This window comes from Pyrus communis, chromosome 17, assembly GCF_963583255.1.
Source record: "Pyrus communis chromosome 17, drPyrComm1.1, whole genome shotgun sequence".
In the NCBI taxonomy this organism is placed as follows: domain Eukaryota; kingdom Viridiplantae; phylum Streptophyta; class Magnoliopsida; order Rosales; family Rosaceae; genus Pyrus; species Pyrus communis.
The window spans coordinates 18,897,085-18,910,502 of NC_084819.1; the positions used below are offsets into that span (position 1 = coordinate 18,897,085).

The 13,418-nt window shown below is 38.9% G+C and overlaps 2 protein-coding genes and 2 long non-coding RNA genes across 7 annotated transcripts; 3 read left to right on the forward strand and 1 right to left on the reverse strand.

Moving 5' to 3' along the window:
- The first annotated feature begins 444 nt into the window (after positions 1–444).
- On the forward strand, positions 445–3,923 carry LOC137721732 (uncharacterized). Of its 2 annotated transcripts, XR_011066710.1 has the most exons (5): positions 445–507; positions 2,830–2,867; positions 3,174–3,218; positions 3,458–3,538; positions 3,747–3,923. It is a non-coding gene; the product is annotated as an uncharacterized lncRNA (long non-coding RNA). The 2 variants fall into 2 exon arrangements; XR_011066709.1 differs by lacking the exon at positions 3,747–3,923 and having other exon boundaries at positions 3,458–3,714.
- A 1,600-nt stretch (positions 3,924–5,523) lies between these two features.
- On the forward strand, positions 5,524–7,090 carry LOC137721763 (probable UDP-arabinopyranose mutase 1). The gene is made up of 2 exons (XM_068460783.1): positions 5,524–5,861; positions 6,678–7,090. The coding sequence occupies exons 1-2, from the start codon at positions 5,535–5,537 to the stop codon at positions 6,930–6,932; spliced, it is 582 nt and encodes a 193-aa protein (XP_068316884.1). The 5' UTR covers positions 5,524–5,534; the 3' UTR covers positions 6,933–7,090.
- Positions 7,091–7,435: 345 nt separating this feature from the next.
- On the forward strand, positions 7,436–10,670 carry LOC137723460 (uncharacterized). Of its 3 annotated transcripts, XR_011066915.1 has the most exons (8): positions 7,436–7,701; positions 7,788–7,946; positions 8,892–9,031; positions 9,172–9,236; positions 9,409–9,477; positions 9,656–9,722; positions 10,076–10,148; positions 10,377–10,670. It is a non-coding gene; the product is annotated as an uncharacterized lncRNA (long non-coding RNA). The 3 variants fall into 3 exon arrangements; XR_011066914.1 differs by having other exon boundaries at positions 8,892–9,236; XR_011066913.1 differs by having other exon boundaries at positions 8,892–9,477.
- A 1,418-nt stretch (positions 10,671–12,088) lies between these two features.
- On the reverse strand, positions 12,089–13,312 carry LOC137722635 (protein SRC2-like). Its single transcript, XM_068461684.1, has one exon. The coding sequence runs from the start codon at positions 13,113–13,115 to the stop codon at positions 12,246–12,248; it is 870 nt and encodes a 289-aa protein (XP_068317785.1). The 5' UTR covers positions 13,116–13,312; the 3' UTR covers positions 12,089–12,245.
- Positions 13,313–13,418: the final 106 nt, after the last annotated feature.

Genomic DNA, 13,418 nt, shown 5'->3' on the forward strand with positions numbered 1-13,418 from the left:
ATTTTTCTCAGCCAAATCATCTGTGTAAATTTCTTGCGTTTAAAACCCTTGGAAAAATATATAGTTGCTGCATCTTCCGTTTAAAATCCCTGGGTCAGTACTGATTTTGTTGGTTTTTGGATTTTATCAGGGTGGATTTGTTATCTCCAAGGTCCACCTCTGTATGAGTTTTTTTAACCTTTAAAGTATTGTTGTTTTAATTTTTATTTTTGTAGTTTTCCATGTTCGAGTGGGATTTTTGTATGATTTTTTTTCCTTCTAATTCTGGGTGTTTTCTTTATATTGTTAGATCTGATGTCTGGATGTATGATTTGTTTGTGTTTTTCGTTTCAGAACACGATGCTCTATGTTTTTTGGAATTTAGTTTTTGTAATTTTTGGTGTTTTGTTTATATCCTTGGAACTGTCGTTTGGTTGTATGATTTACATCTCTTTTTTTGTTTCAGGACACTTTGCTCTTCGTTTTTTGGGGCTTCTATGTGCAACTTCGAAGTCGTTTATGCTCAAGGTAAATAATTTCAGCTTTTTCCTTTTAGCATTTTATGCAACAAATATATATATATATATATATATATATATTTTTTTTAATATTGTGAATGACACCCTGATCGAGATCGGGGCATGTTGGCCGTCACGTGAAAGTGACATAACCATGTGCACAGTGCGGAAGCTAATAAATAATAATAAAAGTACGAATAAATAAAAACCAGATATACACAAAGTAAGAATATACATGTGCAAGCGTAAGTGTGAAAATAAAGTTCAGAGCACGAAGACCTAATGCAGTTTGGGAGAAACAACACTACATAAACACACTCGAATGTGGTTCTACACTAGTGATAATCTATCAGATATGCCGGGAAAATCCTCTGGGGAGCCACCAAAAGTGCTAGCCAACTAAAACCTGGAAGGGCGCAAAACAGAAAGCGTGAGTGGGCAAAAACAAAGCTTTTCAAAAACCATTTCATAAACAAAGTTCTAACACCTCGTCGTAAAACGTGTATACTTCCCAGAAAATAGAATATACATATAAATATAAGTCATGCTCAGAATTATGCCATGTTAGATGCCTCAAAACAGAATACAAGTACTCAGGTAATGCCAAACAATGTTATGTAATCTTTCAGCCGGAGTCACCTAATGTGACCTGTACGGCTGAATCTAGAGCTCAAATCTCTATCTCACTAACTATACCTGCACACGAGTCTGAACCACCTAAAGTGGTCTGTACGACAGGACTGGGTGTATAATAAGTACGCTCAAGTGCTACGATCACGTGAAGGCTAAGCGAATAATCGCGGGTCACCTACGAGTCGGAACCACCTAAAGTAGTCTGTACGACAGGACTGTGCACCTAACTTGGATCCAAGATGAGCGTGTGGTGTGGGAGGTGAACATCACGTGAATGACTGTGCCCAACTCTGGGCGGGAGCACTAACACCGGGGGTGCAGGTTATGAGCTCTCTATGCATCTTAAATCACTACTGAACATAAACATAAATCATAACTCACCTGGCACTTACCTGTGCGTCCGCAGCATCAAACATATACATATGCGACTAATAATGCATAATTAAATGGGCAAACATAATGCATGACATATAAACGTATAAACGTTTCATTTCACTTTCCAGGAAAAACATAAGTATATAGGTATATACGGAAAACCAAAAGCCCACTCACTGATATGTAGAAGGGTCGTAACCCCCTTGCCTCGAGTGACCGCGCTCATCCTCGGGATAAGTCTCACCTATATGCGAAACAACTATAAAAACGTTAATTTTAAAGCACATAACCAACCTTACGAAATAACTTCTCATACAAAGCTCAAATGGGGTGTATGAATACACCAACGTGATCTACTCAACCTCAGGAACATCCCCATATTTTCAAAAAAAAATTCCGATGTCGCACGCGCCTCTATGCGCCGGCCAAGGGCCAACGCACGGCCACATGCGCCGCCCACGCGCAGGCACGTGCCTGGTACACTGACAGCGTTAGTTAACGCCGTCAGGAATATTTTGTTAACTCTGACAGAATCTGTTAACGCCGTTAGGAATATTTCGTCGTTTTCTCCGGCCAAACTCCGGCGCCGTCGCCGGTGCCGGAAAACCTGGAAAATTTCAAAACCTTGTATCTCTTTCGTTTTTCAATCAAATTTCACAAAATTGGTACCAAAATGAAGCTTACAACAAGAGGAACAAATCAATACCACTTTCAAGCACTAAAACCCACAGAATCTCGTCGGGAAAACACTACCAACTCCGGCCAAACTTGTAACTCACGATCCCGACATCCAAAACCTTCAAACGAACCACCCCGAGCCTCCTAAGGACCTCACCAAGCTTCCTACAAGCTTGAAATTTCCAAAAACACAATAATTAACATGTGCATGAACAGTGACCAAATCGGGGGGGTCCCGAGTTCGACGTGAAAACGAAGGTATCCTTACCCGAAATGGGTATGGTTGAACTCCTAAGGACCTCACGAGCACGAATATGTAATTTGTTTCCTCGATCTGTGAAGGTTTCAATGGTTTTGGTTGTCGTCCGTACAAAAGGATAGGAAATGGAGAGTGAGAGAGAGTCGGGACAGGGCAGAGAGAGAGAGAGATGAATGTGTGTAGATGTGTGTGTGGTCCAAAATCCACCAACCAAAAACCAAAAATGACCACACTACAAAAAACCATGCTAGGGGCAAAACTATCATTTCACCCCTACGGTACTAAAAGTCCAGGACGGGCTGTCACAGTGAAGTTGTGTTTTCTATAGTGTGAAAGTCGAATATGTGGGAATTATATATATATATTTTAGATTTTGGTGTCTTTTAGGGTTTTATTCTGGAGCTTGCAAGCCATTTTTGGGTCAGGTATATATTTTATCTCTTTGCTATTAAATTTATTTTTTATTTGGGTTTTTTGGTTGTTTGTGGTTCAATTTTCCCTGAAATTTTAAAAAGAGAGGAATGGTCATGATTAATTTTTCCATATTGAATCTCAAATTATCAGTGTATAGATACAAAAAATGATTTTAGTGTATGTAGGCAAGATAAAATTTCTATGTCAAATGGTGAAGTATCACGACTTGGTTTCCAATTTTAATGTTCTTTTTATGTGTTGTCGTTGCTTTCATAAATTGATACCTTATTGTTGATAAAACTGATTTGGTTTTGCAGACCATAATTTTTAAGCAACAAAATTAAGCTGGAAATTAAATTGAGGTATGAATGCTTCCACTTATTCAGGTTATTCAATTGATATTTTCCTTTATTGGATTTTATTTTTGAATGTTGTTTGATAAAACTAATTTGGTTTTGTAGATTAAGATTTTTAAACGAGAAATTCAATTGAAATTGTAATGAATTTGCAAATTTGTCAAGTATATCTTACATTCGTGGTTCCATATTCACTTTACCCATAACTATTGAATTTTCTCTCTTGACTGGATGGATTTTTATAGTTTTCAGGATCTACAGTTGCAATGCCTTTGATGGATAAAACACAGAGGACCCAGCTACTCTTGTAGAGCTTCTTTAGCATCGTAAGTTAAAATTGCATATCATTTTTTTTGTTTCATGGAATTCATTATGTTTAATAGCATACCAATTATGTGATACCAATTGTTATCTTAGCAGTTTCTAACAATTTGTAAAGTACGGATAAATGTGTAGAAGTTTGAATTGTACATATGAAAGTTTCATCTATTATACTCTTTTACTAATTTTTGTTACACAATCAATCATTCACAGGTAATGCTATTCAGAGTGGTTCAAAGAATTTCAAGAGCCTCATTCATCAAATTTATGCTCTTCATGTAAAAATTCTTTCAATAAGTTCAAACATCTTTCGGTGTAGATAACATTAACATTCTGTAACAATATATTATAGCTTTGAAACATTTTTTTCATACGATTTCTAATCCCGCAACAACGTGCGGGCAATATTTCTAGTCAACAATTAAAATTGAGTGATTAGTGATCAAGATATTAAATATGGCGAGTGAGGCAGCGGTGTTCCCACATCGACAAGCCAGAAACGCGTAAAAGCCGCGCAAAGCAACATACGTTTTGCGTGGCACAATGCTCCTCTAAAACTTAAAGGGAGTTTTAACAAAAAAAAAATCCGTCATACTGTTCATTTTAACGGAAACACCATATTTTTACACTAAAAAGTTAATTCTGGTAATATTTATTTTATCCTTTATTTTGTCATTATCATTAAAACTCAAAGTTTTCAAATCATTTTTATTAGTTTTCTTAAACATAAATTCTTAATGGGGAGAAGGAGAAAGAGATCATCTTTGAATCTTTCCTTTCAAATTCAGATATCAAGTGATTTGCACTTTTAAAATTTGATTTAACAGTTAAAAATTATTATAATTTTTAAAAGTTTTACTAATTTTTCTGTTTTTAATCGTTGGATCAAATTTTAAAAGTTCGGATCACTTGATCTCTGGACTTTGAAGGAAGAGATGCGAAGATGATATTTTTCCGAAAAAAGAAACAAAAGTGAATGAATTCCATCTGACGTAATCACACGTTCACATCTATAAATTCATGAACTTTGGAATATGCTCATATGCTAATGGTTTTAGATATAGGAGTTTTAACGAAAAGTTTATAGTACTGTTCATTTTAATGAAAAACCATATTTTTATACTAAAAAATAAACCTAGTACTATTCATTTTACCCTTTATTTTGTCTATATCATTAAAACTCAACGTTTTCAAATTTTTTTTTATTAGTTTTCCTTTTAGATATTATTGTGGGTTTATACATATAAAATACATTTAAAGAGTTATTCCTCTTTAACTAATGATATATATCAATCGTTTAGTTGAGATTTTCAATGTGCCGTACATTATCTATATACTAAAGCTCAGCAGAAACCACTTTTCAACCTGTGAGAGCAAGCATTGTTCATCAACAGTGAAAGGGCGGAACTGCCCTTCGTTTCTGCTTTGGTCCCCGTACTGTTCACACTTTGCTCTATTTTGTCCTTGCTGGATGCCCATCTCTCATTTCTCAGTCTCTGCTATTTTGTTTTTTTGGAAGTTTTAACAAAAAGTTTACGGTACTGTTTATTTTAACGAAAAATTATATTTTTACACTAAAAAGTTAATTCTGATACTATTTATTTTATCTTTTATCGTTAAAACTTAAAGTTTTCAAATTTTTTTCTTTAATTTTTTTTTGATTTTTGGGTTTTGCTTAGGGTTGGGCAAACGGGTCTTGGGCCCGCGGGTAGGGGCGGGTATAGGCAGGTCGGGGCGGGTACGGGGCGGGTCCTGTTTTTAAATAGGGGAAACGGGGCGGGGCGGGCCTAGGTAATGGCATTCTAGGGTCGGGCCGGTTCCAGATTTATAGAAAAACGGGGCCCCGAACCGGCCCGTTTGTAATTGAAATGGACGGCCCAGATTGAAAATAAACATACCTTCCAATCATGACCGTTGGTTTTAGGTTTTAGTCTAAACTCCAACCCGTCTCTCTCTCCCTCCCTCTCTCTCGCTCTCCGTCGGTGAGAAGCAGCTGCAGCCATGGCGCAGTACAACAAGGTCGCCCCGACCCCTCTGCTGAAGGACGAGCTCGACATCGTCATCCCCACCATCCGAAACCTCGATTTCCTCGAGATGTGGAGGCCCTTCTTCCAGCAGTACCACCTCATCATCGTCCAGGACGGCGACCCGTCGAAGGTGATCAAGGTCCCGGAGGGCTTCGACTACGAGCTCTACAACCGCAACGATATCAACCGGATTCTGGGTCCCAAGGCGTCCTGCATCTCCTTCAAGGACTCTGCTTGCAGATGCTTCGGCTACATGGTCTCTAAGAAGAAGTACATCTTCACCATCGACGACGATTGCTTTGTAAGTATCGCTTTTGGGTTTCGAAAACTTGGGATCTTAATTGGGGCTGTTTTGGATGTGGGATTTGATTTTTGAGTTGAAAAGGTTGGATCTTGGTGGGTTTTGGGAAGTGGGTTTTGTTGGGGTTTTCGAAATCTTGTTGTTCAATTGAATTTCGATTCGACTCGAATTGATTAGTTTGTGATGAAATTCTGTTGCTTTTGTTGTTTAGATCTGTTTTTGCTGCTAATATTTGACTTACCCTCATCGTTTACTTTTGTTAATGAACTTTACTTGCTTTGATCTCTGTTTCTTTCGAGTCATATTTTAATATCATAGTTGCCTTTGGTTTGATCCGTTTCTTACCATGAGTTCTTTCCGTTAGTGTACTTAAAGTCTTGTGTAGAGATGTTGTTTGTTAGTCATTGTCTTCTGATCCGGTTTCGGTGATAGCATGAATTATATAATTGCAATTCTATGATATCGAAGCTTTTGAAAGATTTGTATTGTTTTCGTAAATCTTAGGTTCAGCACTAAGCTAATTGATATACTGTTTACTACATTCACAGATCTCCACCTTGCACTCGAGTCTGTTCGAATTATTGTTAGATTTACACCTAAAAGTTTCGGCCCGTAAATATTGATTAAGATTAAAACGTTTAATTTCGGTTTCGTGTATTCGTAGTTTGAGTAGCTGGTGTTGTGTATTTGGAACTGTTGCTGGAATTAGCAATGTTATGGTGCTGCTAATGTGTTTCAGATTTGATCGATATCCTTAAAATTCTTGTGAAATTGAGGTGTTATAACTTAAGTATGGTACTCTTTGTGAAAATGCAGGTTGCCAAAGATCCTTCTGGCAAAGATATCAATGCACTTGAGCAGCATATCAAGAACCTTCTGTCTCCGTCAACTCCATTTTTCGTCAGCAGGTGTGTGGTGCAGGGGAACCTTGAGATTGGAAGTCTCAGAGAAGTTGATGTTAAGTCTGGGCTTCCTGCCACTACAAGTACTGAAAGATTGGAACTTCTTGACGATGACGAGCATATTCTTAGCATTAAAATAATTGGTGGGGATCACAGACTTAGGGTATGAAGACTTTGATATGAAGTTCTGTGTTCACCGGAGTCTTTGCATATCCTTTTATAATTCAGCACATACTTCTCTTTTCCTTTTATTTGGTTGCACATTTCTCAGCATACAAGCTAAAAGGTTAACTAGTTCACAAGATTTTGATATGAAGTTCTGTGTTCACCGGAGTCTTTGCATATTAGTCTGCAGTTTTTTGTGCAGATTGCAATCTGTGCAGTTTGCAATCTGTGAATATGTACAATTTTTTTTTTTCTTTCAAACAACCAAAAAAAAAAAAAAAAATGGACCCGTGGACCCGGCCCGAACCGGCCCGTTTCAACCGGGCCGGGTAATGTCCGGTTCTTATATTAAAAAATGTAATCCCCGGCCCGGCCCGCCCCGTTCCCTTTGAACCTAGGTCCGGTCCGGTCCCTTCAAAATTGGGCCCGGCCCGGCCCGTGCCCAGCCCTAGTTTTGCTCTGCTTTTTCGCTTTCCACGCGTCCATCGTCGTAGTGCGTCGACTGCTTCCACTTTTCTTCTCGCCTTTTTCCTTCCGTTTCCAGATTTCTTTCTCTCACAATTCTATGCTTCTGTCTCCCTCGCTCTCGAACGCCGCCTTATCTCGCTCTCCGACCTTGCGATCTCAGTCAGGAAAATCTGCTTCTTTCGCTCTCTTTCGCTTTTAAATCTCAGTTAAAGCGATTCTACTTGTCTCAAATTACACCATATTTGAGGAGAGCTTCTTGTGATTCTTTAAAATCAGAGAGCTCCCCTTTTACCACTGCAACAGAGGTTCTTCAAATTCTCCCCATTTCTCATCCTAAACCCTAATTTCCAAACAACTATTTCTTAATTTCAATTTTTTTTAATTTGTTCAGGCACGAGTACCGCGCGTATTTCTACAAGGTCTTCAAGCTTTACACAAAGCTATGGATCGCAAGACACTCCTCCCTCTCTTCTCTCACGCATCTTCAACTCTGTGTCTTTCATTCTTGAGGTACCTGCCGATGTTGCTAATCTTCAATTTCCATGTTAAGGTTCCATTTTTCTTCATTTATGGGATATGGGTTTTAATTTCGGTAATTTATTTTTATTAAATTTGGTTGTGTGGTTAATAATTTTTCTAATATTTTGAGTTTTTTTTTTTTTTTCTATACAAATTTCGATTAAATTGCATGCAGTTGAATTATTTTAAAATTCCCTGTATATTTATTATTTGTTTCCAATAGCAGGTACTTAGGTAGTATATTTTATGAAAACTCTGATTAATTTTTACATATTCTTCTTTTCTGGTGAGAAGGTTAGGGATAAGCTCGCACCCAAACTCGAGAGTGACCCAACCTGTTTGCTCTGTTTTTGGATTTCGTTTTTAAATTTGATATATATATATATTTTAAAATTTCTCTTCTAGCAGTTATGGAGGAGTTGGGGAGGAAGAACAGAGTCTTCAGCAACTGAGCTTCAAAGCTACGTCTTTTTCCCTCTTAATGTTTCATCGAGGAAGACGATGGTCAGTTGGTACTATGTTTTTGAAAAATGATTTTTGAAGAAGTTTTTGGAAAGTTTTGAGATTTTTTAGCTTATGAATTCATATTTTTTAGGAATCAAATGAACCCAAGATTGGTATTTTGAAATCCTCAAAATCTTCAGGCCTGTAGAAGAAGATGAGGACATTGAGATTGAGATAGCTGACGTTCTTTATGGTCTTAGACTCTTAGGAAGCAAACCCAAATTGAAAAACTTCGAAGTTCGAAACTAAAGAAAGAAATGGTATTAGTGACGGTTTTCTGTTTTTTTTTTTTTTTTTTTTTTTTTTTTAAATTTTTGATACAAGGTATGTTCTGCTTTAAACTAATCTAATATGTGGTTGCAAGTAGGGTGTTTGAACTCGGGTGCAAAGGGATGCGTATCCACTCTGGCCAATATGACTACGCTTACGTTTGAGTCTAATGATTTTTATCTTTTTATGTTTGCGTTTGCAGAGTCTGAGGAGAAGAAAGTGGAGGCTGAAAGTCGATGGACTCCCACAAGGAGAAAGTTGAAAATCCATTCGTAGATTTTTTTTAATTTAAATTTCTGGGTTGTGCTCAAATTTTCGTTAAATTTGTGGGTTTTTTTGGTGGTAAGCCTCTTCACTCTCTTCCTTTTTTTCTCTCTAAACTCTTTTTGTGGAATATATTTTGTTTGATTGCAGAGTTTTTAGTTCTTAAAAATCTCCAATATTTTTTATTTGGTTTCCTCTTGATTTTTGTTGCCTAATAGATATGTACCAGAGCATGGGAGATGCCCTTCCGCAGCAGTATGGTGGCTCTGCAGCTCACAACACTGTATGTTCTTATTTTATTCTTGGGTTAGAGCATGCATATGTTATCAGTTGGTAGATGTCATAGATCAACCCCTATATTCTAACGTCAAGTAAAAAAAGAAGAAAAACTCAACTTTAATCAAATGTCCACTGAAAAGAAAACAAATCACATTACAGACAATACCTTTTTGCAGTCTTCTTGACAACAACTTATCTGGGTATCTTCCGCCAAAGTTCTCGGAGTTGCCAAGCTTATTAATATTGTATGTTTTCTTACTTCGGAACATAAATTTGTGCCTTCATTAAGTTTTCATCCTTTCCTTTCTTAAATTTTTGTACTGTTGGGAACAATTCTCTAGACTTTCCTTTTTCTACAACATAATTTGAGGGATGCAATCCCGTATCAAGTTTCTTAGCCCTATAATCTTATTTGTTTTGCAGTCAAGTTGACAACTTTGGTGGGACTACAATTCCAAACTCGTAGCAACATGTCTAAACTGTTCAAGTTGTAAGTGCTGCTTCTGATTCTATGTCTTTTAGCAAGTTTAAAGGTAAAATTGTGTGATCTAAGGACCACAATCTCTATTTATTCATACATCAGATTTAAAGCTCCAACTACGGAGGTGTAAATCCAAAAGATTTGTGATTAATCATAGCAACAATAGAGGGAATCATAGTTTTTGTTGGGAAACGCATATTTCCAACCACTGCAGGGAACATCTCCCGTTTCTATCTGATGTTATATCACGTTAGGTGATGGTGCTGGTTGTTTGGAATGACAATCGAGAAGTAGCTCTTAATATTTAACACGACAAATCATGTCAAGATTGAATATCTTTGTGTTTTCGTTGTTTCTTTCAGGAGTTTGAGGAACTGCAACTTACAATGGCCTATTCTTGATTTCAGTAGGATTCCAAGCCTTGGTTATGCACAGGTTAATGCAATTTATAATTTTGGGTTTCTCTAATTTTCTGCATTTTTTAGTGATTTATTTGATGAAAGTTTCAATCTTCAAGTACATCTTTCATATATGTACTCAACAAATGTCACGATTACTGAATTTGTTTGAATTTGTTTGGACTACAAATTAAATTTTGGGGTTGTTTGAATTTGTTTAATGTGGTCCAAGATTAATCGGTTTGATGTTCTAAGTTCTTTGTAGGCAAAACATTGGAGCAGATGGTCATATTTAGAAGAGCAAACGAGGATGCAGTTCTTGCTGTTGCATGAAGTTGATGTGCATAAGATGGACATCCATCCTGTCTTCAATGGAAGAAATTTGATGTCACCATCTTCAGCTTTCCTCATGCAGGTCATTACTCTTGGCTAATTGAAAAGTACTCGGACCTTATTGAGTAAGTTACTAATTATTCATTTCAATTAAATGATGATTAGGATATTATGTGTAAATAGGATTGTAAATATGTTGTATATATAATTTTCAATCCCACAGTAACGCGCGGGCATTATTGCTAGTATAGACTGAAATGGCTTAAAAATAGAGTCAACTTAAATGTGAAAATCATTCAGCAGCAGAACTAAAAAATTGGTGGAAAAATGAATAGGGGAAAAAAAAGGCACAAAATCCACTGATGATTATTGAAAAAACTCAAACAACAAAGTCATCACCCCGATCCAAACATATTCCCGATCAAGAATCCACCCAGCAACGCAGCTCCCACACCCAGCGCCATGTTCCCTCATCCGCCCCTCTTGGGCTTCTGCGGCTGCACAACTTGCTGCCGCGGGTACCCGTAACCCGGTTGCTGATGAGGCGGTGGCCAGGCGCGTGGCTGCGGCGGCTGCACAACTTGCACAACTTGCTGCCAGCTGCACAACTTGCTGCGGTGGCCGGTACCCAACGGCAAGTTCTTTGAAGATGCAACCGCATTGTACTCATGTTAGGCATGGTCTATGTTTAGATCATATAGGTTTTTCTGATGGTTGAGTAACTTCGTTTCCTCTTTCGGATGGTCTCTACACGATAAGGTATAGTTTATGATATGATACCGCAGATGCAGTTTCTATGCGAGTTGAAGAATATGCATTTGAGATTACGCATTCGCCTGCACTGCGTCGAATGCAGACCGCCATATCCATAGCCTTGTACGATTGCCTAATTGAAATGATCAATGCCGCTCACCAAAGCCTTTCTTGGGTGAGGCAGACGCTATGACTGTGACACAAGGATTCCTTGACCTTTATTTGGTGGAAAGTATAGTGGGCAGATGGACTGGACTGGAAGCAATTCGGATGGTTTGGCAATTGGCATAGGTTGCCGGCAACTAATTGACTTCCAATAACCGTGGTGCGTCACTAAAATCGTTTTCAACGCTTCCAGAATAGTTCTTATGATTGACAAACTGGAAAGTGAACTTTACCCACTTCTCCAGATTCACTTCATATTCTCCTACCCTCCAATTCCCCCGTATTTGAACCGTTGCAATTAAAGTGAGTTAACATCTGGTATTGTCCTTTTTTTTATTTTTTTTATTTTTATAGAGAAAGAAATAGAGAAAAGTGAGAGAGTAGGGGACTCGAGAAGGGATTTAGACGGGAATAGTGGCGTAGCCATGATTATAAAATAACGGGTCATAATATCACATACAAAAGTTTCATTGAGCTATTCGTTGAGTACTTAGTACGCATCTGCTAATTCCTGTCAATGTATGCCGAAAGTTTATACAAACATATATCGCTGTTATTTATAGAAGCTTTGTCGAGGGTAGATGAAGAATAATGGGGAGTAATAGTGAAGACTACCAAGGGCTTTTCAGCTAAAGTATTTTACTGAGCACAGGGCGAGCACAATGGTCACTCATAAGAAGAGAAAAAAAAGACAAATATGATAGAAGAAAATAGAAGGAGAAGGAGAAAGTTATAATTTAGTTTCTCTCAACCAATCTACTGATGATTATTGAACATTAAACCCTAAAACCTCCACTAACATTTTTACGTCTTCCTTCGTCCCAAAACCAAAAACTCAAACAACAAATTAAAACACCCCAAAAGAAAAACAAAAAAAAAATCACTAGAAATCAAAGCCACCACCAAAGTCATCACCGACCCCAGCATCGTAGCCAGCATCATAAGCGGCCATCTCACCCACGTCCCCAATCATATCCCCGATCAATAATCCACCCAGCAACCCAGCTCCCACACCCATCGCCATGTTCCCTCCTCCGCCCCTCTTAGGCTTCTGCGGCTGCACAACTTGCTGCGGCGGGTACCCGTACCCCTGCTGAGGCGGGTATCCGTACCCGGCTTGTGGCGGTGGCGCGTACCCGTAACCCGGTTGCTGATGAGGCGGTGGTGGGTACCCACCGGGTGGCGGGTATGGGTAAGCTTGGGTAGGTGGGTAGGCACCCGCGGGCGGGTAGCCAGAGCTTGACCCGGGCTGTCCGGTCGGGTATGCCATCACGGGCTCGTAGACTTTCTTCTGGGGCTCTGGAACCGGAACCGAAAACTTGTCACCGAATTTGTACCCGAAATTGATGGTCCCCTTGGGCTTTCCGCTCGACGATCGGAGGCCGTAGCTGACGTGCTTGATCTGCTTCTTCTGATCATCGCCGCCGCCCGTGGTGTCGAGTAGCTCCTTGAGCGGGATCTTGACCTTGCCGATCTTGGTGTCTCCCAAAGTGCGTTCGGAGACGAGCTTAACGTTGAGGGTGAGGCGGTTGTTGAGGAGGGCGGCTTCGTCGACGGTGAACCTGATGGGATAGCTGGTCCACTTGGGGTTGGTGCCACCGTCCTTGACGACGGGGGTTTTGGTCTTCTGCTTCTTGTTGCGGGGGTCGCCGGCGACCGAAACGGCGGCGTAGACGTCCATCTTGGAGAAGAGGTTGACATCCTTGAGGTCGTTGGCCGAGTCGATGATTACCTCCAGAGGCCTGCAATCCATGACGACGATTCTTGAGAGTTGTTGAAAATTGGAAGTTGGAAGAAGAAGATTGTTCGACTGGAATTTGGAAGATTTGGGAAATTGTTGAGTTGTGGAGCGTTGGATAAAAATCTTGAATTTATAGAGCAGGGGAGGTGAGAGGATGAAGACAAAAGAAAAGGCAGCTTCTGTGAAGCTTCACTGAGTCACATTTTTAATTTAATTTTTTTACAATTTTGTTAATTAGGTAACGTTATAAATTTCTTTTCTAATTTCGAGTATTTCCTAGAATATTTGTTTACGCGTTTTTTTTTTTAAATTTAT

What these genes read in the sequence shown, in the direction of transcription:
- LOC137721763 (XM_068460783.1), top strand. Translation starts at nt 5,535, where the DNA reads ATGGCGCAGTACAACAAGGTCGCCCCGACCCCTCTGCTGAAGGACGAG. An exon ending in CCATCGACGACGATTGCTTT is followed by an intron (nt 5,862 to 6,677) that starts GTAAGTATCGCT and finishes GTGAAAATGCAG; the next exon opens with GTTGCCAAAGATCCTTCTGG.
- LOC137722635 (XM_068461684.1), bottom strand. Translation starts at nt 13,115, where the DNA reads ATGGATTGCAGGCCTCTGGAGGTAATCATCGACTCGGCCAACGACCTC.